The sequence below is a fragment of the Vidua macroura genome, chromosome 4 (genome assembly GCF_024509145.1).
Source record: "Vidua macroura isolate BioBank_ID:100142 chromosome 4, ASM2450914v1, whole genome shotgun sequence".
In the NCBI taxonomy this organism is placed as follows: Eukaryota; Metazoa; Chordata; class Aves; order Passeriformes; family Viduidae; genus Vidua; species Vidua macroura.
In genome coordinates this window covers 62249572-62274915 of record NC_071574.1, presented here as the reverse complement: position 1 = coordinate 62274915, position 25344 = coordinate 62249572, and the positions used below count along the sequence as shown (strand labels likewise).

The 25344-nt window shown below is 38.4% G+C and overlaps 1 protein-coding gene across 2 annotated transcripts in view; it reads right to left on the bottom strand.

Annotated features, from left to right (window-relative positions):
- Nucleotides 1-2640: 2640 nt before the first annotated feature.
- The window catches only part of KIAA0232 (KIAA0232 ortholog), a 63696-nt gene continuing 40992 nt past the window's right edge, over nucleotides 2641-25344 (bottom strand). For both annotated transcript variants that reach the window (XM_053975717.1, XM_053975718.1), the window contains 6 exons: nucleotides 22032-22098; nucleotides 20594-20675; nucleotides 16024-19321; nucleotides 8243-8324; nucleotides 6267-6364; nucleotides 2641-5283 (listed from right to left, as the gene is read on the bottom strand). In XM_053975717.1, the coding sequence (XP_053831692.1) occupies nucleotides 5104-5283; nucleotides 6267-6364; nucleotides 8243-8324; nucleotides 16024-19321; nucleotides 20594-20675; nucleotides 22032-22098 (3807 nt within the window). In that variant the 3' untranslated portion in view covers nucleotides 2641-5103. The remainder of the gene's footprint in view (nucleotides 5284-6266; nucleotides 6365-8242; nucleotides 8325-16023; nucleotides 19322-20593; nucleotides 20676-22031; nucleotides 22099-25344) is intronic.

The following is a 25344-nucleotide window of genomic DNA, read 5'->3' as shown; positions in this document are numbered from 1 at the left end:
ATTTATAAGCATTTGCATGTAATACTACATTTTGAGAGGAACTTAAACAATGGAATGGAAGTCTTACATAGTGTCGTGGTTTGACATGGAAGTGAATTTTTTTCCAGGAAGTTGGGTCAAACCAATCAGTGGTCAGGTTTGGATATTGGCACCTGGAGTGACCACTGAAAGTATGGACACGCCTCTGAGAACACAGGGGGTTAAAAGCAAGAACTCCCAGGGGAACTGTCTCTTTGGTTCCGGTCGTCAGAGAGTGCAGACTCTCCCCTGCCCAGCCACGGGCTGGGTGGGGGAGGGGAAGCCACGCGGCCTTGTCCAGGTAGGCCATGGGGCTGAAGGTCTGGAACCAAGCCAGCTCCTGTGGACGGAAGGGTGGAGAGAAGCGGAGATGCCTTTCTTCCCCCCGCCACAGAGGGAAAGTGACAGAGAGCCTGGCGGCACCTGGAAATTTGCCAACAGAGGAGAAGGAGGAAGGGGGGGGGGGGTGGTGCCCAGCGTGGGAGATGGAACGCTGGACCGAGATATCAGCCGTCCAGGGAGTCTGAACTTTTAACCCTTTCCAGGAAATGAGGGCTTTGTAAAATATTACTCCCCCTTGATTTGTAGTGGAAGAGAGACAGTCCGGGACCTGACATGTTAGAAGAAGAAATATTTAGGTGGGAGGAGATGATGAAATAGCTTTTGGCTGGACTTTTCTTGTTAGCCATGGACTGAACCAAAATCTCCTGCAATAGAGACTGCATTTTAGGGGGATGCAGTGGTGACCCAAGGAGACCTGCTTCAGCTTCTAACAGCACAGGAATGGCAAGAACAGAAGAAAGCTGAGGAGGGAATGGTGATACCCTCTGTCTTCGGGAAAGAAGATGATCTCTGTTCCTGGACCCTTGGCCCCAGGGGAAAATGGGGGGGACTGTAGTCCCAAGATGAGAAGCTGAACTGTTGTATCTTTGGGTCTGTGGCAAAGCATCCTTAAAGGAGCCCTATGAGCAGTCTGTCCATGCACCGTGGTGAGAGCACTGTGACATGGAAAGGAAAGTGTCACACTGGCAGATTTTCTCCAGGCGGTTGCCATGTGTGACAGGGAAACACAGGAGGTGGCAACTGTGTTTCCTGTGGGGTCTGTGGTGCAAGAGAGACTTCTCTCTCCCTTGATAGACTGCGTATTGATTATCTGAAGGGTGGTAATTTGATCAGGAATCCCGGGTGATGTTTCATGGTGGGTGTTTTAGGAATTGGGAGGAGGAGGGGTGTTTTGGGGGGTCTTCATCCTGGATTTAGTTTATGTGTTTTCTGTAGTAGTAGTAGTTTAATAAAGTTTTTTTTTCCCTTTGTTATTAAGCTTGGGCCTGCTCTGCTCTTTTCCTGATAACATCTCACAGCATTTATTTGGGGAAGGTGCATTTTCATGGGGGTGCTGGCATTGCGCCAGTGTCAAACCATGACACATAGGAAGCTAAAATATATCAGTAAAGATTCCTTTGTCCCAAACCTCTGGAGTCTTTTTGCTATTAGTTTCACAGGTAGTAAAATTATGTGAGATGCTATATGTGGAAGGTAATGACAAATTCATTGGGGATAATACTTAACTATGCTGGTCCTGGCAGGGAAAGAATGAGTTACTGTGAAGGAATCCTGGCTTTCCAGAAGGTTCACTGCCTTCCCATGTATTTTCACATCAGACACTCCCATGAAGGCACAGTGTGACATTTACAGGCAGCCTGTCCTACCATTGATGGATGCACTTGCTCCAGGACTATACAGTGGCAGTTTTTGCATGACAGAAGCATTGTTTACACTGGAAACTAGTTCTTTACAATATGTGTGTTTAATATTAATTCAGATACAGGAACTGAAAAGCCTGGCTGATGAAATGTAGTTCCTTTATCAAGTATCTTCTATAAATGCAATGAAACTTTACTACTTCTGCTGTATTTAAGAAATAATTGAAAATAATGTATGCCTTTAAAAGTTTCAACTACCAAGTTTGAACAAAAGTATTCAAGGATCTTACAGAGGGACTCTTCCATTATTTCCAAGTATGTTTCTGTGTCATTTTCACTGAACTTCTAAATCAGCAGAATTCATTCTGCACAGAATTCCAGGTTACTTTGGCTGCAGACTTACAGCACCAAAATTCACAAGGCTCCACCAAGTAGAATGTGAGCTGTTGGGGCTTTTTTTCCTTTCTCTGAAAGGAGATGCAGCCATGGAATTAGTGAGATACTGGTTTCTTGATGGCTGAACACAAGCTGAAAGCGGAAATAGAAATCTGCTGGGCTAGATCCCGTATTACATACAAGTTCTTTAACTATTATGTGAGAGGGGGTCTGGGTTTGCTTGGGTTTGATTCTTTTTTTTAAAAGGTCTCATGTTTTCTGAACATGAATTTGTCATTATGAATTAATTTCTACAGAAATAAAGTGTGGACAAAGCTTATTTTGTCTTCTTTTTTTTAAAGAACATATGCAATGTATTTAATTTTCCTATATCCTAAAAATAGTTTAAAAATTACAGCAATGAAAAGGACTCCCAAATTAGGTATGTCATACTATTTCTCCAGAATAGTTAATGCTTAACTGCATGTTGTATTTAAGTTATACACATTAGCCGAAGAAAATGAACACACACACACACACCATCCAATTGTCCTTTTATATTTTTATTCGGTGTTAAGTAACTCCACAAGAAAACAAAATCAGTTACTCTGGTGTACGTGAAATCAGAACAATACAACCACTTGAAGCAAAAAGTAGAAACAAATTTCAGCCCAGGAATGGAAAACTGATACTCCAATGCAATGGATATGCAATGCGCTTCATCCCACAGCATGGTTCAGCGTATGCCAACCTTTAATGCTCTTGTTGTTATTGTTGTTCGTGTGTGTTTCTATCCATCTAGAAAAACTAAAAACCACACTTCAACTCTCACTGAAAGCCTTAGAGCTTTAGCCATTAAACTATGAAAACGAGTAAAGACAATTTGTTATTGCCCAAGCTCAATATAGGATTTTATTTTCCCAAAGGTGCTGGAATCATTACATGCCACAGTGTAACTATGAGCAACACCTTTGTTACTTTTGAGCCCTTTCTTACCAACAAAGAAGCTCTAGCCAGAATTAACTGAGCTGAAGTTTGTGTTTGAAATATGTCCACTTGGTCACTTCCTGTTCTCAAATGAATTCTATTCCATTCTTCACTGTAGTGATTTGAAGAATTTGTGTGTAAAGTTCATTTTTCCTTTCATGTTACAGTTAACTAGTTTCAGTGCAGGTGCTAAACAACCTCTCAAGGAAGCTCCAGAAGAAAGTAAAATATATAAAATCTATTCAAAGTCTGCAAATAAATTAAGAAAAGAAACTGTAAAGTGTCAAAAGATTTGCTGTATGAATACAAACCCTAAAACATAGTCTAAGAGGAGGACCAAAAGAAAGTCCTTGGATAAGGGCAACCAAGCCAGTTTCAGTAAGGATCTCACCAAAAGCGTTGCACGAAGACCGGCATGGTTTCCCAACCACGTATTTAAATTCTTACACTGTCAATTGAATAAAGGCAACAAAACCCAGTTACTCAGAAAGCATTTCTAGCGCAGAACATATTTCAAAGGCAGTTCAGCTCACATTTCAAACAGCTATGTTTCTTGTGAGGTTTATTGCCTGTCAAAAATAATGGTGAAGCTTTTCAAGTCAGTATTGGACTTTCTGCACTTCCTGGTGTTATAGACATGCTGTGATTGTGTAGACTAGTTAGTTGTTGTCATTTTTTAAACTAGGAGTTGTTAAAAAGTCAGAATGTTTAGTTTTGCAAATATTGCTCCTCCTGGCTTATACATTTTGCATAATGTGTTAAAAGCAGAAGGAGTTGATAGTCTTGTACAGATGCAATGTATTGCAACTTGACAATGTATTGACTTTCTAAGTTAACAAAAGAAAATTTAAAAGCAAGTCACATAAAGCAACAATCACTACTGCAATCACACATGTATGTTGTAAGTCATCACCTTCCCTACCCCCACCCACCACACACATAACTTGCCCCACACATTCTCTCAGAAACACAAAATGAACTACAAGATTTACTAAATTACAGCCACAACAGCAGCTAACTGCAGCAGCCACAGGATTTCTTTCAAGTGAAGCACTGACCCTTTGCATTTAAAACATTGAACACTGAGCATTTTAGAGTTTCAGTCATTCAGGCTCAAGTTCAGTTACAGGATGCTTTTGCAGGTTACATGAATGCCTTCATCTGCAACAAGACAACATTCTCATTACTCATTAACAAAATTCACAACAATCCACACATCACCCCAGTGGTTTATTATTTTTGGTGTTACTTTTTGAACTTCTGCCCCACATTGGCAAATTGCTAAAAAGGACAAAAAAAAAAAGAAAAAAAGGAAAAAACCTCCACATTGCCTCCATACCTACAAAAAATCCTTGGCTTCTCCAGTTAGCAAAAATACAAACCATGGTATCCTCAGTGTTGGTTTGTGGGAGGGGGGAATCATAGGATAGAAAACACAGTTTCTGTAAGTCTCTAAAGCACAACCCTGTTGTTCCTACTTCAAAGTTATGAGATTTACTGAATGAAGACTGGACAAGTCATTCATGCTTTTCTCCTGCATTCAGAAAGGCACTGATAGATTACAGTGTTAAGTATTTATCTCCCAGTTCTTAAAGAACAAAGCCTAATGTGCAGAAAGCTGAAGTCTCTGAATAGCAGAAGTAGTTGTAGACACTGCGATGCTAAGAAGATCGTAATAGTGGTAGGGCTACAGTTACGAAAGAAAATAACTGCAATTAAGATGCAAAAAAGCAGTGGTACTACTAAGACAAGCACATGCACATCCATTCTTGATTTGACAACACAATCTAGTCTAGTTCAAATAGCCAAGAATTTAACAGTATTTTTTTGGGAAAAAAAATCTTCAACAGGACAGCTGTGTCCTCATCTATAAAATAAGCAAGAAGAGAAAGATAAATACACATCTGAATCCATTAACTGAAGAGGAAACTCAAGTTGTTGTTTTAGAGCTACAGACCCTCAAGAAAGATAATTTTCCATCTTATGTTACTTTTCAATCATCTGCTCTACTCTGCAGTTTTTACAGTTGAGTTCGAGAAAAAAGCTCCTCCTCACATGGATCAGCCCATTCGCTTCCACCTTCTGAAGCTGTGTCTTCAGAGCTGGAGCTATCACTGGAGTAGATCTTCTTCCTGAAGCCATTTGGTTTTGCCTCAGCATTTATATCATCTGCACATCTTGCTTCATAAACAGAAGAAACCTAAGGATTTAAACTGACAGTGTTGATGGGGAACAATAAAGAACATGCTTGCTTTTCTCTGGGCTGGGAGGGTTATATGGTTTTGTAGTTGTCCAAGAGAGATGCCACGATTACAGGGCAAGTCCTCCTCTTTCCTGACTTAGTCCACTATGTAGAAAGGACTGCAGAATAGCAGGGAAAAGAGGTGGTGCTTTTATTATTTTTCCTATTCCTTAATTTTAGGATTTGCACAAAACAGCAAGAGAATCAAAAGTGAACTCAGGATGTATCTTTATCACAGTTCATGTTAGAAAAATTTTATCTCCAAAACTTGACAGTAAGTATTAAATAGTAAGAAAACACAACACAGATCTGACTAAACTTCAAGCAAATGTATTTTAAATATATTTTCATCTGAATGAGTAAAGCCACAGCAAGCATGTCACAATGTTAAACTAAGTGCTATCACCACTCTGAAGTTTAAAGGTATATCAGTAAATACATGTGTACATGAAATTTTTTCCTTAGATAAAAAAAAAAACCAAACAGGTTTTTTTTTTTTTTGGTTGTAATGAGGACAGTATTCAGCATGTATTATCCTTATGACTTTATTTGCTAGTCCTTTCTGCCCCCATAGTGCACTTCAGCTCACTCTACACTTACTGGAATTAGAAGTTGAAGGAAAAGAAGACTCATGTTTAACACTCATGACAAGCAAATGCCAAGCATTCCCAAAGGAAACTGGCTTTGCTTATCTACTAGAAGTACAGCTGTTTGTACAAATGGTTGTACTCCCCAAAGTACAACAGCCAGAGGAACTTTCAGAAGGATGCTCAAGATGCAGAGGAGGTTAAAAAACAAAGCAAGAGAAGAGAAGCTTTTGAAGTTTTTGCAGGAATTTCATTTGAGGGTAGACTGAGAACTGTGATGAAAGGAAAGATGCAGTAGCCCACCCTTATAAAATAAGTAAAAATCTTCCTCCCCAAAACCATTGACAAACTTACCATATTAAAATCTAAAAGATGTTCATCATCATTGGATACTTCCTTTACATCTGCAAGTTCTCCTACACCATTCTCTCCCTTGGCATTTGTATAGCACTCTTATATTGTTTTTGTGGGGGTGTTTCAGATGCAGAGGAAGAAAAAACAGAATTGAGGAACACTGTTATTTACATATACCATAAATTAAAGCATCCAGAGATGTATTCTTGGAATTCACACTCTATGCCATGTAAACTCTTTGCCTGTGGGGGTTTTTATGGTCTGACACCCATAAAGAAATCAGCATAATACCTCATGGAAGCTTCATCAAATCCTACCTGGATAACTAATAGTAAAAGAAGAAGCTACTTAGTTAATGAAAACACCTAAAATACCAAAGAGCAAGAATTACTTTTTTTATGATAAATGGTTCAGTACATTTTTTAATTCTGATATTGCATTGTGTTCCACATCACTCCTATTTCTATACCCACACAGTATAGACTGAAACAGTGGCCTGCTCCTTACTGAAACACAAGAACCCCAGCTGATGTGAATGGCTATGATTTCTACTTACCAGAGTAAACTTTTATATATATAATATAACATCTATCATGTAGATAGATACATATGGATCACATGCATCAACACCCACATATAAAAAGTACCCATACTGACAACTGGATACAGAAAAAGGTTTGTGGATGAGTAACGTCAGCTGTGAGGGTCAAGTCCCGGTCTTGTTTAAAAACTGAGTCGCACAGAGCAAACGCTGGCTCTGTTGTCCCTGACAGACATCATGTTGTCCCTGGCTCTGCCCCAGAGCTCCTGGGCTCGGCCAGGGAAGCGCTGCCACAGTGACGCGCGCTCGCCGCCAGGGAACAGCACCGGCCCCGTTCCCGGGCACGGCCCCGCGGCTTTGCGGGGGACCCCAATCCCCGCTCTGGGAAGACTGACGGCTTTCGCCAATGGGGCAGGCTCTGAGCGCCCCTCTGCTCCTGCACTGGGCGCAGTTCTATAGCTGGGAGCGAAGGAGAAGTTAAGATGTTCTAGAAAGTCACCCAAACTGTCCTAAACACCAAAGTAAGGCTGTTTTGGAACCAAGAACACTGTTTAGCTGGTTGCACTTAAAGGTGCGCTTCAAAAATAATAACTGGCTAATCTACTTTCAAATTATTAAGGAACCAGGTCTCCAATCAAAACTTTCTCACCCTCAGCCTGTACCAACAGAAAGCACCAGTAATCCTGTCAATGCAAGATATAGAATGGTCTTGTTTAGCTTCCTGCCTTCTAGACAGAAAAGGTGAAGGTATGCAGGCAAAAAAAGCTGCCTGGATTCTTGCCGGTCCACTGAAAACCTGGGCTTGAGTCAGTTGTCAGAGGCTACAGATTCCTGGGAGAGCTGGAAGCACACCTGCTTCTGGTCACGAGCAGCCTGCCTACTAAGACTGGACTTGCTCTCTGTGCAGGACAGAAGAATTCCAGACTGTCAGTGTGAAAGGAGTGGGCGAGTGGCAAATCCCTCTCCTTCCCAGCTTCAGAGAGATTCCACACATTCACTGAATAACTGGCACGTTATTTATGCATACCCATAAAAGGTAATCATGATATTTTCACATTCTTATAGACTTACCTACCTAATAAGTATTTTTCAGGATGAAACATTAATAAATGTAATAAAGTGCTCACAATCAGAGATTTTCTGTTTATTTAACAGCAGGTTTTGGAATTACGTGAATTTGTGTAAAGATTATTTTAAAACCACTTTATTTTAAAGCCAATTTAGAATCATGCTAGAAGTCTACTACAAGTGCAACTGAAGCATCCCAGTTCTCTCTCAGATTAGAGAATTTTTTTGGAAGCTTACTGGTGTGGGGTTTTTTTAAATACAGACAGTAAATCCAATTCGTCTGCAGCAATTCCAATCCATAACAAGGAACATTTCATTCTAACATGGGTGCAACAGCAAGTTAGTTCTAACAGGCAGAGGTGCTTACCTTCACACTGTGATGCAGGAAAAAGGGGAGAATAGAGCGCCTTTTCCCACCAGCATTGCTTTTCCTGGCTGCCACTCATTCTCTGCAGATTAGTATTCAATATAGGAAAGTGTTTAGACAATAATCACACTTCATTTTGCCATAAATAATATACTTACATGTAGAGGAGGAAATTCTGGTATTACAATGAATTTTCCTAAGTCTTACAGGTCACACTGCTCAATTTGTACATTAATGGGAAATGACTGTCAAACTGCAGCAGAACATCCATTCCTGAACTCTTATAAACCAATATGAACTCCATGCTGGGGCTCAGACTTCGCCCATACAGAATAATACAAATACAGAAAAAAAAATAATTCCAGCCCTACACTTTATAATCTAGAGAGAGCTATCCAAAAGATGGAAGTACAGTGAAATGTTAGCCAACATGACAAACAGTTCAGTGTAACACAAAACAGAGAAGACAGCAAACAAAAAGTGGCAAAACTTCATGTTTAAAGTTTGGGAGGATGAATTAGCAGTACCATTACTCAATGGAAAAACACAGAATTAGAGAATTATATGTCAACATGAGGAAAAAGAGGTTATGAGGACGATCAATGATTTAGAAGTAATGATCAATGATTAGAAGTAATCAATTCACTAAGACTGCCAAAATTCTCTCCCTTTCCTCATATTTGAATGCTAGTTTAATTTTACAGAGGCCTTTCCTTATGACATGGCTAGAATAGAAAGAGCTTGTCACAACACACATGTCCCCAGTTTCATTGCTGCACCTGAGGTAACCTCATTAGCTTTCAAAAGATTATGCCATCCTGTAACATCCTCTATAGATATTAGAATGATTCAAAAAACAAACAACAGTGTAACTGCCTACAACAAACATTAACAAATGAGCTTCAACACTGACTTTCTAGCCAGCTTTCTCCTCAGTAAACTTGAGAATGTTTAAACATGTTAGATTAATAAGCATCCCTTTGTTCCTCCTTAACCCGCTGGAGAACTACACACCCATAGAACTTAAACTGACACACACTCATTCCTTAATAAAGAGAAGCCCCTCTTCAACCAAAGGAGTGACTCAAGAGTGCTGTATTTAGAAACATGTCCTAGATTCAACTTATTTGAACTTATCCATGCTGGTTTTCTGTCGTAAGACCCAGCAACAGTTTTTTTGGAACAACCCTCCAAAAATTCAAACCCTTAATTCCAGAAAAGGGAGTTCTTAGGAACTGAAACTATTGGTTGGTGACTTTTTTAACATTAAAAAAAAAAAAAAAAAAAAAAAAGAAAAGAAAAAAAAAGAAGCAGCTCAAGGGTATAAGCAGGACATAGTAAGTAATATATGCATTTACTAATACATTCAATCATGGAAGCTTCACTTTGTGCTGATTATAGATAGAGGCATCTAAACTCCACAGGCACAATGTGGAGTCAACAACTTCACAACTTCAAAGTCTCTCCCTTGCTGCTGTCACACCTGCACACGGCATAAGCTGGATGAACCCCAGCAGGTACTGGCAAAGCCAGCGTGAGTCTGGCAGGGCACAAGGAGCTGCAGCAGCCTTGCTTCCCGGGCTGAGGCACCAGCAGAGCTCAGCACCTGCTCTGGGATGGCTCCCTGACTGAACTGGCACTGGCTCCTTCAGCCCCCTGTGCTTCCCATACAGCCCCAACCCCTGGAGAGCTGGAGCAGGTCACAGAGAGCTCCCAGCACATTGCTAGATTTTTGTTTGGGAGGGCATACAGGACACTTTTAATGTCCATTTTATACATTTGCAGAAGTAAAGTTTTTTCCTACAGTTGCTTAAGTGTTTCCTAGAAATGCACAGTCTCACATTGTGAATTTTTTTGTGAATTAAAGAGACATTCTCAATCAGTAAATACAAAATACCAACTCCCAAATAGCACCATGAGTCTACCTTCCTTTGTTGGCAATCCTTCCCTTTTAAAAGAGGATTTTCAATTTATGTCTCCTTCTCCTCCTCTCTCACACATACTCCCTATACACTTCCAGTGTTTTATGAAAAGTTTTATTAAGTTTTCCAACTAACCCTCTAAATAGCAATTATTTAGAATGGTTCTGATATTATATATTGTGACTGGAAGTCTCTCCTCTCTGAAACTATTCATATTTATTTTACTTTATTCTTAAGTTAAACTCATAAACAGCAAGGCAAAAGCAGTTACAATGCTGTTTCACTCCCAGTTTTGCTGCAGGTCAGAGAGAAGACTGATGGGTTTCTTTTCTGGCTTTAAAGCTAGGCATAGGGTAACTGAGGCTTCTCCCAGACTATTAGATACTAATTTGGAAACACCATCACTGACTGGTTGTACTGCTTCAGAACGGTTGCTGACAAGGATCATGGCTGACAAGGGCAACAGGAGGCTTGAAGAATGTGAACAGAATAAGCACTAAAGCCTCAGTATGATCTGAATGAATATTATCAGAAGTGTTACAACTGACAGAAAAAATCATATTAATCTGTAAGCAAATATTTCTTTGAACCTGCTCTGCAAGCCCTTACTATCAGGAAGAATACACCACATGAATAATTCAGAAGGCCAAAGCAGCAATGAACCCACTGACTCCCTTTCCAAAAGATCAGGTCCTAATTTTACTTCATCAGCCACCCAGTGAAGATACACTTGGCTCAAGAAGCCAGTCACAAACAAACAAAGGGAGCCGAGTCTAGACTTTATAATCTTAAAACCTAAGATAACAATAACCTCATTGTTGAATTTTACTGAAAATATATGTGGAAAGGACTCTATGAGATAATCTAGCCTCTACTCTTGGACAAAGTTGGAATCAACTACAATGCATTATTCCTACGTTCAGTCTCATCAAGGCAGAATTTCCACTGCTTCCCTAAAAAATAATTGAACCTTACAGTATGCTCCTTGTCTGGTTACAATTTTTATTCTTCTATTTTCCTTAGTGTGCTTTAAGGTCACCACATCCAATTCCTCTGTGTTTACCGGAGCCTACAGAGAACACAGCTTTCCCTTATCTCCTCTAACTATGAACATGGCTTCTGCAAAACTGCTGCCTCTGCTCAGAGTCTCTCTTATTTAAGAAAAAACACCCCCAGTTCCTTCACTCTGTTTTTGTAAGTAGTGACCTTTGTGTTTTCTCCTCAAGACATCTTTCCTGATACAAGGACCCTGGTACTCCAGCAGAGCAACTTTTTTCAGGAGGGTATTCTTGTTCATGGATCTCCATGTTGCTGTCTTTTGCGGTGTATTCCTGATTTATACTCAACTATGATGTATTTAAAGATGCTTTTCTGTTTCACATCTCTTTCTCACCTGTCACTCCTCCCATAGTGTTTGTACAAAGAGGGTTACTATTTTCTGTGGAAATTTTAGTTGTCCCTGCAGGATTGCATTTTATGTTTCAGATGCTGTTCAGATTTAACAACTTTTGGTTCTAATCCTGTCTTCCAGTTTAACTGCAGACCTTCCCAGTTTGTTATTATCAGGGATTTTCATAAACATGCCACATACTAGAAAAAATAAACATCTCTGTTGTCCTCCAGTAAGCCACTGACTGTTATTTTGAGAGTGCAATCTTTCTCCTAAACTAATACTTGGAAACTTCCTGTTATTCACACATTTGGGACATTTACATTACATTTACAGTTTGGGACATTTACATTTATAGTTTAGCCAATTTAAGAGGGTCATTAGTTCCATTTACCCTGAGTTCTATTTTCCTCTTTAAAAACAAGATTTGCTTTTTATATATTTTCTATCTTCCATGTGTTCTCAAACAAGTATTCTAGCTAGTAGGCTTTTCTCAAATTAGTTGCTGCTCTTCATGATACGCAGGTTAATACTGCAGTGGCTAACTGAAACAGTGCAATACCTGTATTTCCATTAACAATGGCAATAGATGCACTAATCAATACTTTGGATATTACATTTTCATAGCTTTCCAAGCTTGTTAGTTCTGTTTATCAAATATCTTTCTGTCATCTTTCTGTTACTGATTTACTTCTAGAACTTCCAGGTATACCAAATCTTTTTTGTTTGCTTTGTTTAAACCTTGGGATTTTTAAACTGTTATTGCGAACTCTATCTTTCTATAATCCTTTCATACAAGCCCTTCAATATCTTGGCAAAATAATGTTCTCAGAAGGTTAAAGCTTAAGAGTCTTTGTAGATGTTTTCATCACCTGCCATGATCTGCACTTACCAAGGACTATCTGGCTCAGTCCTGTCTTAGGTAGCCCCCAAATTACTCACTATTTACAGTCAGTTCTTTGCTTTGTATGTGAATGACTCTACATGCTCTTTTTCCATTTGATTTCCTTAATTTTAAGGCACACAGTAGACACCTCCAAATTTTGTCTCTCTCTTACCACTACCTGGATTTATGACAGCTTACCTTCTACACTGCTAACCTCACAACCAATGTTTATAAAGCACTCCTCTTCCCTTCCTCTCTTGACACCCCTTTCTAAAGAGGTTATGCACTTCTACTGCATTACTCCAGTCCAGCACAGAACCCCAAAATCTCAAGGCCAATTCAGTCATGAGATACACAAACGCAGTTTTTCTCAGTAAAATTTCCTCATCCCCAAAACCAGTGTCTCAGGCATGTTCACACCTTAAAACCCCAGAGATCCTTTTATTTATCTCAAGGACCCAACAGCATGAGCATTCTTTGCGCACACCTGCTGGATTGGAGCCCATATAAAATTTGTTGACAGGAGATGCAGTGTTGGTATATTCACAGGCCATGAACTGGTGCAGATTGTGTACTTACCCACAACTCCACAGCTAAACAGTAGGAGCATTTACTCAGAAGAAAAAGGACTATACTTTGCGGGGGGCAAGGGAGCTGTGTTTGTGGGGTTTTATGTAGTTGTTTGGGTGGCGTGTGCTGGTGGTTTTTTGTAGAGGTTGTTTGGTTTGGACTTTTAAAAAAAAATGTTTTGTTGGTTTCATTTTGTTGTTGATTTAATTTTAGGTTTTTTTTAATCTTATGGCTAGATATATAAATATTGTTCATGTTTTAAAAAATTCAGCAGAAATTCCTGCTGCAAAATACACTGTAATTCTAAAAGAAGTGCTCTAATATAGAAGGTAAGAGGGAAGAAAGTGAACCAGATTCTCCTACAGTCTTGTTCATAAATAGGAGGTATTCAGAGATGTGTGTTTCCACAGCATATATATAACTCAAGTTTAAGTGATGCAAAACAGAATGTGTTACTATTACACTGTGGTTATATTAGTATTTTCACATCCATTATTTATGCAAAAATATTGGAGGTACCTAAGAACACAACTCAAACTTTACATTAGATGACTGAGTTAAACAATGATTTTAATTTCTGTCCAAAGTCAAGCATAGAAACACAGACAGTTTCATTAAAAAAAAAAAAATTACAAATAATGATCTATACTAATCAGTCCAGACCATAGTGCCTGCTTTTCCCCCATGCATGTATGTGTGAGGTGTCCATGTAAAAAGTTTCTCCTAGACTGTCCTAATTCTAGGTATTTTATATTGATTTTGCCTAATGCTCATAAAAATAAATAATATCACTCTTCAAAAGAAAAAAGCTCATACACATCTGTTAGAGACATTTTAGCACAGTAAGAAATTTAAATAAATGCTCTTGAGCCCAAAAGCCAATTACCTTCAGACTCCAACTACTGGTGCTTAGAAAAGCCTGGAGTGTGCACACACCTTCTTGAGACATGGTAGATAGAGGGGGACAAGTTAACCCAGGCTGTCTGAGCTTAGGGGGCAATCAAGCTCCTCAAGCCCCTCCAGGAAGAGCTTAATTGCAAACCAAACTGGAGTCTAGACTGCTGAGAGGGTTGTTGGCCCTTGGTATTTCTCAGTGGTTTATCACTTTGAAGTTATGAAAATGCCTACAAAATCATGTGACCTGAGCAAGGGAAGCAGTAAGTTTTCCTCTTTGCACTAAGGAACTCAAATAAAATGAAATACCAGAGCTTTCTGAGCACTGTTCACTACCAAAAGACCTTTTACAAGCCTCAAAGCTACCATAAACTATGGTACCACTGTATATACCAGCCACTTACTAATTTCTTGAATGGATAAGTGGTTGAAGTGAAGATGAGAGTAAGCAGCCTCACAGAGCACACACTTCAGAAAGAAGATCTGAAAAGGGCTGGAAGGAACTTCAGACTCTTGCTGTCACAAATAACTGTATAATCACTCGTTAATTCATTATGCCCTACTGCTTGATGAAGTTAGATTTCACTTACTCCTGGTAAAAGGCAATTCCAGAACCTGTTCTGACTTACAGTCTAAATTCATTAAGTTTTTTGATGACTCTTTCTGCAAGGCCTGGCACAAATATAGAAACTTCCCAGACTCCAGTAAAGATTTTTGAAGCCACTTCTTCTCTGTTAACTTAACAGAGCTGCAGGAACCAAGATGTCTAGAAAGGGTCTGGAAAAGTCACAAACTTGATTCTCTTACTGATGGTGGGAAAAGAAGCAATTAATTTAAAGGAGGATGAGAGAAGAAACAAATAAGGAAGAAGGAAAATAAGAAATCCGATTTTGTTAAACAAAAAGGTGAGCTTTAGTTTTAGCAAGAGAAAGGTTAGCTTGCCTATATATGAGTTAGTGTTTCAAACTTATAATTGAGAAATATGCAATTGCACAATGCAAGCTGGGTGCAACTCTCCAGTCGAAAATGGAAAAACTTCCTCCAAACGTAAATACTACAACTGCTGAGTATGTGCAAGAGGAGGCTGAAGAGGAAAAGAAAATGTACAATGTAAGGAAAAGAAAATGTAAGATGTAACTTATACCTATCCAGACAATATCTCTGGGCTGGTCATACATCTAATTTATTGTGATAGTTAAATGTTTCTACTCAAGAACAGAGGGAGCTCACAGCAAGAAAAACTCTGGGTATTTTTGGCTAGAAAGGATTTTTTATCTAGATTATTACTTAACTTATGGCTACAATTACGAGAAAGAAACCTCTGAGCTTAACCCATAGTTATGCTGAGGCTTTCTTACGGTACTGTGGTAGTGCCAGGTATTTTGCATCCACGTTTTATTTCTTTTTGGCTATATTCTGCAAAGAGGATGCTTTAATTTCCAGACAATTAAGCCTTTTTACAAGTCTTTCTTTGCTGAAGTTTACATCCAATAGTTCAACTCCAAATTATTCTACTTGGAAGAAACTATATTGAAAAGACTGACTTCAGATCTTTTCCTTCAGAATTTTAAAATATGTTTGAATCAAAATCAGTAATATTTCATTACTCAAAATTTATGCACATTTTAACATTTTATATGTAAATCAGATAACCTAAAAAACCTAAGGTAAACAGATTTTTAAAGTCACATGAGTGTACACATGCATATATTTCTAAAGGTATGCAAGATGACACCAAAATACCTGAAGATGGCTAATTTTTCACAGAATCACAGAACGACTGAGGTTCAAAAGGAACTCTCTGGAGGTCATCACATCCAACTCCCCCTGCTCAAGCTGGGCCCAGTAGAGCAGGCTGCCCAGGACCTTGTCCACATGTCTTTTGAAATCTCCAAGGATGGAGACTCTACAGCCTTCCTGGGCAACCAGCACCAGCACTCGGTCACCCTTACAACAAACAAGTTTATTCTTATGTTCAGATGGAACCTCCAGTTTCTCTACAAAACTGTATTTTCTAGAGATCTATACAATCACAAACATTTAAACTGAACTGTCACATGACAAACTGCTGGTTATCAGCTGCCAGCTGCAAATTCTGTAATTTTATATATCCACATACCTCTTCATGCTCTCCTGAAGAAACAGGATTATCCTCATACGTGGGGAAATGACACCCTGCTTTACAACTGCAAAACCTGCCAGTCTCCTCACGTGGCTCCACTATTCTGCAGTTTACTTTAGAGCTCTCCACCACTCTTCCTTCTAGAGATTCTTTCATACTGCATTCTAAACAGGGATCTTGGTTTCCTACTGGCAACATCCCGGCCGACTCTTCTTGGGAATCCAATGATGTCTGTGCACTCTTCTCCATTCCAGACTTTTTTAATCTGGGAAGGAATTTTCCAGATTCAAGCTCTGATTTTCCGTAATAATGCCCTTCTTTTTCTGCATCTTCTTCCAGAGGTTTGAGATCTGCCTGTGGATCCTCAAATACATCTACTTGGGGAGGGACAGCAATACCTCCCTCATCTTTTTCTGACTCAAATTCTGACTCGCTTCCACCACCTGGAGAAAGTTCAGATGCAGAAATTGGGCGAAAGTGAGTCCTCGGAGAAATCCGTATAGCCCTGTACTGCGTTCGATCAACACCACATATCCTGGGGTGTAAAACCTCACTGTCTGAATCAGAGCACAGAATGGACTTAGGTTTAAAACTAGGGCTGAAAGATGCAATTCCTTCTGGCTCAAACGAACACTCTACATGAAGAACTTGTGAAAATGGATTGTTCAGGTCAAAGGAAGAGAATGAGTATTCAAGCCCCGGTTCTTCGACTTGAAAGTTACCACAAGCTCCCAGTAAGTCTTCATGGAAGATAAAAGAAAAACCCTTATTTAATCCATTATCTCCGCTCTTTGATTGCTCGTTCTGTTCAAATGATACAAATGGCCTCCATAATTGCCTGTGGCCAGGGGCAAAGCTATTACCTGGAGTCATAAAAACATCTGTACCAGCTATTGTCACCACATCGGAAGCTGCACATTGCAGTAAGCTCCCCTTTGAGTGACCAGGTGGCACCACTGCCCATTCTCCATCACTGTTAAATGTTTTAAGCTCTCCATACACACCACCAAGTATAAATGAGTTTTCTTTATCCTGGTTAACATCCCAGGGTTTTGATGGTGTGGTATAGTCACCACCATCTACTTTTGATAAATCATTTGAGACAAAGGCTCTTTTCTCTACATTCTCCTTTTGACCTTCCCAAAGGTGATACTCTGATCTTTGCACTGCTTTATTGGGTTCCTGGAGGGTTTCAACTTTTGCTTCTGTATCCAAACAGCAGCAATAATTATTTACATCAGTTGAAAACAATTCATCTTCTATTCCTTCTATTTCTACCATCGCTGCAGAATTTCTGTCTGTCATATTTGTCCAAATATCTTTAATAACCCCTGAGCTGTAGCCATCTCCATGTGGACTGCTTTCCCTACACCCTTGTGTAGTTTCATAGTCTTTACTTTCTGCTTTTTGTTCTAGCTGAATACCACAGACAGATTCTAGCTTAGATTTCTTTTTGAAAATCAAAGTAGGCATTTCTCCTAAACTTCTAGCTTGTTGCTGGCAGGTTTCTTCTGGCAGAAAATCTAGAATTTCTTCATCTACATAATTCGAAGACACTCTAGGAACTACATAATTAATATCTTCTGCATTAAATTGCGTGGATTCTTCATATGGAATATTTATAGTCTCATTGTCTGAACGTGTTTCTTCCGAATGTGACCATGGACTACAGGTTCTTGTTGAAAGATTAGAACAGTGTTCATTTTCATCAAAGGCACTATTTTTGGTCCATATTAGCAATCTAGACTGTGTTTTCCCAAGAATATTAGCAGTGCTACTAGAATCTGCATTTTCATTTCCCAAGTTGAGTGTTTCAAAAGAAAATGGTAAAACAGAGTTACTGCATTGCACTTCAAACACTGAAAAACAAGAGTTTATACCAGACCCTTCATTAATATCTGAAAAGAGCTCTTGATTGCCAGCAAGCATGTGTGAATTAAGCATTGTGCTGTCTAGGATGGGGGAGAATCTGATTGGAGAATCTCCTCCAAAACTTTCCCCATCTGCATCACCAGAACTAGAAGATGAACAGCACTCCCAAAATTGAGCTAAATTACTAAGATCTTGCAAGAACCACCCTTCAGCACCAACAGAGCTGGTCGAATCAGTCCATATTGCACTTTCCCCTTGCAACTCCATTCCATCTAACACTATGCAACATTCTGCCTCAAAATCAGTTTTTTCTTTACTCTTCTGTCGAATCATATTTAAAATCCGACTCTCCCCTTGCATCGTATCTGAGGCACCAGGATCCAACATGGATTGATCAATATCCACTTCATAGAAGTGCGTTAGTTCTGACAGATGAACATCATCTAAATACTTGTCGTCCTCTGGTTGAGAACATATTGAGGTCCCAGCGAGGTCAATATCCTCATTTAGAACTGCAGGCATTTCTACAAAGTGACCATCGATGAAAGTACCTGCTGCGAGGTATGTTTTATGAGTATTATTGTTGCTAATACAAAGACCATGCACTGATTCAGACAACTCTTCTACAGCCTCTGATGTTACTCCACATATATCTTCTCTGTTGCGGTACGTAGTCTCCAGCTTGCTTTTTCTGCTAAGAGGAACAAAGTACTCCGTAATCGGCTCAGTATACCACAAGGGCTCTTCTTTATATTCCTTTTCATTTCTACTGTCTAAATACAAATCTTTTCCATCACTACCGCCAGCTTCTTTTCTTCCAATTTCTTTTAATGGCCTTTTACCTCTTTTGCACAGTTGTTTGATGGACCCGCTGCTGCTGCTGCTGCTGTTTCCGCTGTGGACTTTTCTATCAACCTTTTCACCAGATTTCACTGACAGCCTGCTCTGCCCATTCCGCCCTTTTTTACTCCGAACCTCTCTTGTTTTGTGTCTTACTTTAATACATTTCATTGATGCCTTGTATTCACCTTGATTACCACTAGAACTTGAGCCAGCCTCACTGGATCCCGATGACCAGGAGCGGGGACGCATCTTTCCTTCAGACTTATGTCGGACTTGCTTTTTATACAAAACAGGCTTCTCTTCAACAGTGTTGTTACTAAACTTGTTTTCTTTCTCGTTTTTACTCTTCTTCTGCTGGATTCTTTCCTGTACAGTGGCAGATACTTTATTACTTCTGTCTTTAGTTACTTCACTTTCACTATTGCAGTCCTTTGGAGAAGATGTATCCGTGCTAGTTGGTGGAACAGTGGATGAAGATGAGGAGCTAGAGTAAGAGCATACTTTGGATTTATTCCATACAGTCATAATTTCCTGCAGGCAAACTGGCTTTTCAGAAAGAGGAGGAAATGCTTCATAGTACCTGAAAGCAAAACAAAAGGGACATTTGGATTGTAGAACTTTAGATAAGCATTAAGATTAGAAAGCATTATCAAAAACACAGCAAAACAGACTAACTGCTAAAAATCTAGTTTGCAGTACATATGCACATGGCACTCACTGCACTATCTGAATGATATCAAAGGGAAAATTAAAATGACTTTAAAAGTGCTGATATTAATATAGGTTTAGAAATATACTGCATACAAATAAAACAATTTCCTTTTCAGAGACTACAAAACATTCTCTCTGTAGAGAGAAATTGTAGATGCTTACAAGAGTGGCTCCAGGTTTATTAGATAATGTGGTAATTAACTACAGTCTTCTTAAATGTTTGATTTAGATTATGCATGAGGAAGTCCTGAATTTCAGTCAGGTCAGTCCTGAATTTCAGTTTTTAAAATTCTCGTTTATGAAATGAGATACTATCTGTCAAGTTCTATGTAGTTTGATCATGCAGTTATTAAAAAAAAGCTATTAAAAAAAGGTTAGGTTTTGAGTAGTTTAAGATGCTTAACAGCTTTATGCAAAAGGTACAAGATTAAAATATGGTTTTCTGCAACATTTATAGTAGTATGTGTTTGGTAGTAGAGAGATTTTTACTGAATCACATATCTTTCAATGAAAACTTATTCAAAATTTTTAGAAGTCAGTTAAATGAAATGCACATTGGTACAATCAGTTCCCTGAAGATTGATCATCCATTTAGTAACATTTCTACTAGGCTGTTGCTATTATTAAAAGATACAGAAGCAGTTGTACCTCCAAGAGAGGTCAATGACAAAACTCCTGGATAGTTCAGTAACACTGGACTCAGGTACTTACTAACTAGGAGATCACTTTGGTTGTCAAGAGTTTAAAGGTTATAAGAGAGTTTGTTTGCCGTTTCTGCAATAGAAGCCAGTGAGATCTGAATCCAGGAAGCAGATTATTCCCTGCTTGTAAATCTACATGTCAATTAATTGTTTTAAAGGTTTTTGTCTGGTTGACTCAGTCTTCAGGAAACTAAAATAAAGTATGGTTTGAGTTCTGTATATAGTCAAATGAAAGCAGTCTGGGCTTTGACAGAAATTACACTAAACAAGTGCTTATATTTAAATATACAAGATTAACAAAAGAAGATGGCATGAAAAGAAATGTATTTCTTAATATCCACGAAACTCCAGATTTCTTCCTAAGTTAACTTCACTGTGTTAAAATATGGGAATAAAAAGGGAAAAGCATCTCAGATAATAATAAGAAAAAAAATGCATACATTTCTACTTGATCCTTTGCTGTGGGAGATAAATCAGTCTCAGGAGTCAAAGAGCCTTCTAACTTTTTGTGAATCTTCTCCTCTGTTTTGGAAGAAAATTCCAAATGCTTAACAGAAAAATTCAAAAAAGCCAATGTACTTTATAACAGTATTTAACAAAAAGCACCAGGATGTATAACTGTAACAGTAGTAAAATTTCCATACAACACTGTAAATAACATTAAGAAATTTTGAATTACTACCCAAGATTCAAGTTTTTCACAGTTGTCCAGTCCTGCAAATCTGACCAAACATGACTGGCCAGCAGCTCCATGCAACCTCATGGCTAGCAATGCCCCACTGGGAAGATTCCTGCTGAATGTTTAATTGTTCCATATCCAAATCCTTATCTCATTCTTGCATTGCTACAGATAGAAAAAAATATTTCTTAAAAATCAACTATTTAACTAAATGTTTTTATCATTGGCCACATCTAACTTCTCATGTGTTTCACTGAAAGGAAATATCCTTGTAGTAATTTTTGAGCTTTGAGTGAATGTAAAGGCATATTTCCTGTGTGAGAGGTGACTGAAGATTTTCTAATTCTTTACAGTCAAACCTTTAAAATAAAAAAAAAAGTGAGAAATACTGTTTTTTTATTTTATTTTTTTCAAAATAAATGCTCAACATCACCTGGGCTCAGGAAGAAATTCACAGCATTATGAAATACTAAGAGCTGACTAAGGATTACTGTTTAAAAACAAAAACAGGAAATGGAAACTGCTAAACCCATGCTTTTAGCAGGTAAACATTTCTCTTATTTACAGCTACTTATACTACATAATAAGCATATTAATTTTACTCTAATTGTCCAAGGCTGCTGCTGTGTGCCTGAGCAAACATTTATGAGTGACAAACTTTCACTGGAGACAACACAACTTTACATTATGCTCCCTCCCCCCTATACTTGACATCATAAAGTGCCCATTATCATTCCCCTATAGCCCAAAAATTTTAAGTAGTGGTAGTTACTTGGATGCTTTTCACAAAAATACTTTCCACATAATTATTTTGAGGCAAATCTGCTCTTTGCAAGTATCAATACACAAAGGGAATAGAATCAAGCCTACTTTATTTTCATTACTTTTGTTAGGGAGGGGGGATGCTGAATTTGGAATATGTACTAAAAAAGCAGGCACAGCTGGATATGAATAGTTATAGCTTTTCATGAAGAAAGCTCCATTTGTGACTGGCTATTTCTTAGTAAATAAAGCATACTAATACAAAATTGCTTAAATTATTTGAATGAAATTATTCAAATGTATTTTAAAATTGCATGACCTGTACTAAAAGCTACTGAAAAGCAGCCTACTCCCTCACACCCACCCCCATCTCAGAATGTTGCAGAGTTGATAAATACAATACATGGCCTCAGAAGTGTAAACATTTTTTTCCTCACCTTGCTTACTCTGAAGGTCTTTCAGTTTGGAGCAAAGCTCCTCCACTAACGTTTCAATCCCAGAGCTCTGCACAACGTAAAAAAAAAAAAAAAAAAAAGAAAAGAAAAAAAAAAAGAAAAGAAAAACAGAAAACATAACTTACTAAAAATAGTTTTAATGTCATAGAAATATACCAATACAGTAAACATATCTCAGCAGACATACTGTTCTTTTTGCACAGTAACTACACATGAAAAATCAACAAAAATTATTCCTAGTATAAATCCAATCCTATAAATACATTAGTTAGAGGTCAAAATGATTTCATGGAAAACGAAGATACATTCACACAGAGGTTTCAAACTACAGGTCACATTGTTGCATCATTGGATATCCAAGGCTTTGCAAACACAGCATGTCACATTTACTGCATGGTATTGCTGCAGATTTAGCCAGAAGTCTCAGGATAGAAGCTCAATTGCTGCAGATTTAGCCAGAATCTCAGGATAGACCCACTGATCACTAAGAATGCATTTCAAAAAGCTAGGCCTGATCCTTTTGGCTGCACAATTTATACCTGTGGGAATAGGACTGTTAAAAGGATACAGAAAATCAGGCATGAAGGTGGAAAGGAGAACAGTAGGAAGGTGTACCCACATATGTGGCAGAGAGGGAGAGGAAATGCTTCCACAGTATCTGTATGCAAAACCCATCCCATAGTCTTGCCAATTTAAAATGACCAGGTATTTTTTTCTTTATAAACATTGTGTTATTAACAACATAGGACAGGAGAGGGAAAAATAAACACCTTCTTCATATTCCTATAAGCCTCCATTTTCCTCCTATATTCCTCCACATAAATATTGAAATACTGAAAATAAACAATACACACAAAACAGTCCAATATATTACCCACAGAGGAAAACCTCATGTCATTCCAATGGAATAAAATTTGAACTCCAGTCAGTGAAATACTAAACACCAACTTAAAGCCTGAAATGACCATTCCTGTTGGAAGGAAAACTAGGTGAGGTGGGTACTGTGTGGATATTTGTATTGTCATTATTCAATAGTCAGGAATTGTGCTTGGAGACTGCACTTCACACTTTCCATAACAGCAAACAGAGCTGGAATCACAGCTAAACACAGCAATCTGGAACTCATGAGGAAGATACAAGAGGTCCCCTGCACATCACCCTACAGCTGGGAGTGGTAATAAGGGAGGACCATGCAGCTTATTGTATCCCATGCACAGTTTCCTCAATATCAACTCCATCACTGTTGGAAGTCTAGTTCCACTTATACGTGGAGAAACTTACACAAACCCCCAATAAAATTATCTCATCTTCTGAATTTAACATGGTCTTATTGTGCATATAATTATGGGACATGTTTTCTCTCCAAAGGCAACTCTGATCAAATATCAAGTTACAGAAATACACAGAAAAGAGTTTGACTTGCTGTGTCACTCTAGTGGTATAAAGATTTCATTTTTCCAAGATCTAAGAGTTTCTCATGTCTCCTGATTTAAAGTCCAGAAATTGCTGAGAAATGTGAATATATGTTGCTAAAGCACAAGCAAATATTATGAAAAAGAGAGTACTGATTTATTCAGTCAGACTAGCTTGTTTAATTCACTGTCAGAAAAACACACTTCAAAAATCATACACTGAAGCAATGATTTATATGCTAACTCTAAACTTTAATTATTTGCAGCCAAGTGAGAAAGAAAGCAATGTTCTATTCCTAATTGTACTGCTGCACTGAAGTGCTAAATATAAACCTTTACGCTGCACACTTAACTGAGGATGACTTAGCAATATCAAACTTCAGAAGGCATCTTCTGTATCAGTAAATTTACCAGTATAAATGTAATCATTTAGCAAGAACCAAGCAGGAGAGTAATATGGACAAAGCTATGTAGTTGTAATAATTCGTCACTTTATGCCTATACCACTCTTGACTCCCCCCTCCTCCCTCAAAAAGGTCAACAGAGGAGGAGCTGGCCTTAGTTTTCCTTAGGTCCCCAAACTGTCTAATCAAACAGACACCTGCAACAAACACTCCAAGGAATACAGATTCACTTCCTTAATATAACATAATGCTAAAAAAATGCCCCAAACCAGCAACAATATGCTTACCATTACACCGAAGAAGTGAAAACTTTTGGAATCAAACGCTTCATTTCCTCCTGTACCATGAAACTAATACTTGAGTCAGCTGACGCGTGCCCGCAGTCCTGCACGGCGCTGAAGGAGACAGCGCTCGCTTTGAAAAAGGGGGGTGGGACCCACTGTGCAGAACACCAGGACTCCAGAGACCCCCTGCTCAACTTCTTACTGCAGCACATGGAAACATGCTGCAGACTTAATGCCACAAATGCCATGGCAGTTATTTCATATATGACACTAGTGTTCTCAGAATATAAGATTTAGTTACTTTTGTCATTGTTTACCTTAATGCGTTGTAGCTGTAACAGCCCCATGGCCTGAAAGTAACACGCTCCAGACACTGGCTTGGTTCAATAGGACACAGTTAGCTAACAAAACTAGGTGATCTGCTTGAATTACTTTGCTTATGTTCAAATTTAAAGACAGTCTCCGTACAGTACAAATACTGGAGCACCTCATAAACATTTTGAAATATGGATGTTTTGGTGCCCAATTATCATTGCTTTTGTAATTCCATCACAAAAGGCTTAAATCTCAAAATTGTCTGGCCCAGATTTCTACCAACCTACTTCTCTTATTTGAATTACAAAGGACAGTGCATATTTTTTTTAATTCATATTTTTAATTTTAAATAACAATATTTCCTGCACACCAAACACATTTTATTCTCTTCTACTGTTTTTAACATATTCCTCTTTCCTTCCCCTACTTTAACGTACATCCAGTTTCACCAAAAGTTGTTCTTTTTGGCTTCTTATCAGCTGGCTGCAGCAAGGGAAGGATTACATAAAGGATAGGTGTTATGTTACTGGCATAGGAGAGATGGTGCTAACAGATAAATTAAGCTTCTGAACTCACCCAGCATGAACAAGAACAGTCAATCTGACTGCTGGAGTTACAGGACTCCAATAACCACTGTCTTCCTTACTGACCACCATGACCCTATTCAGAGCCTAATTAATGCAGTTCTGCATAATGAAGAATAAGACCAATTAAAAAAATGCATAATGAAGAATAAGACCAATTAAAAAAAAAAAAAAGCAGAACAGCAAAGCTCACTCACATTTTTATACATATTTGTAAATATGTTTAGTACTTTTGACTTCTTTTTGAGGTTGGATTTTTTTTTCCTAAACATACAAGCACATATATATATATGACA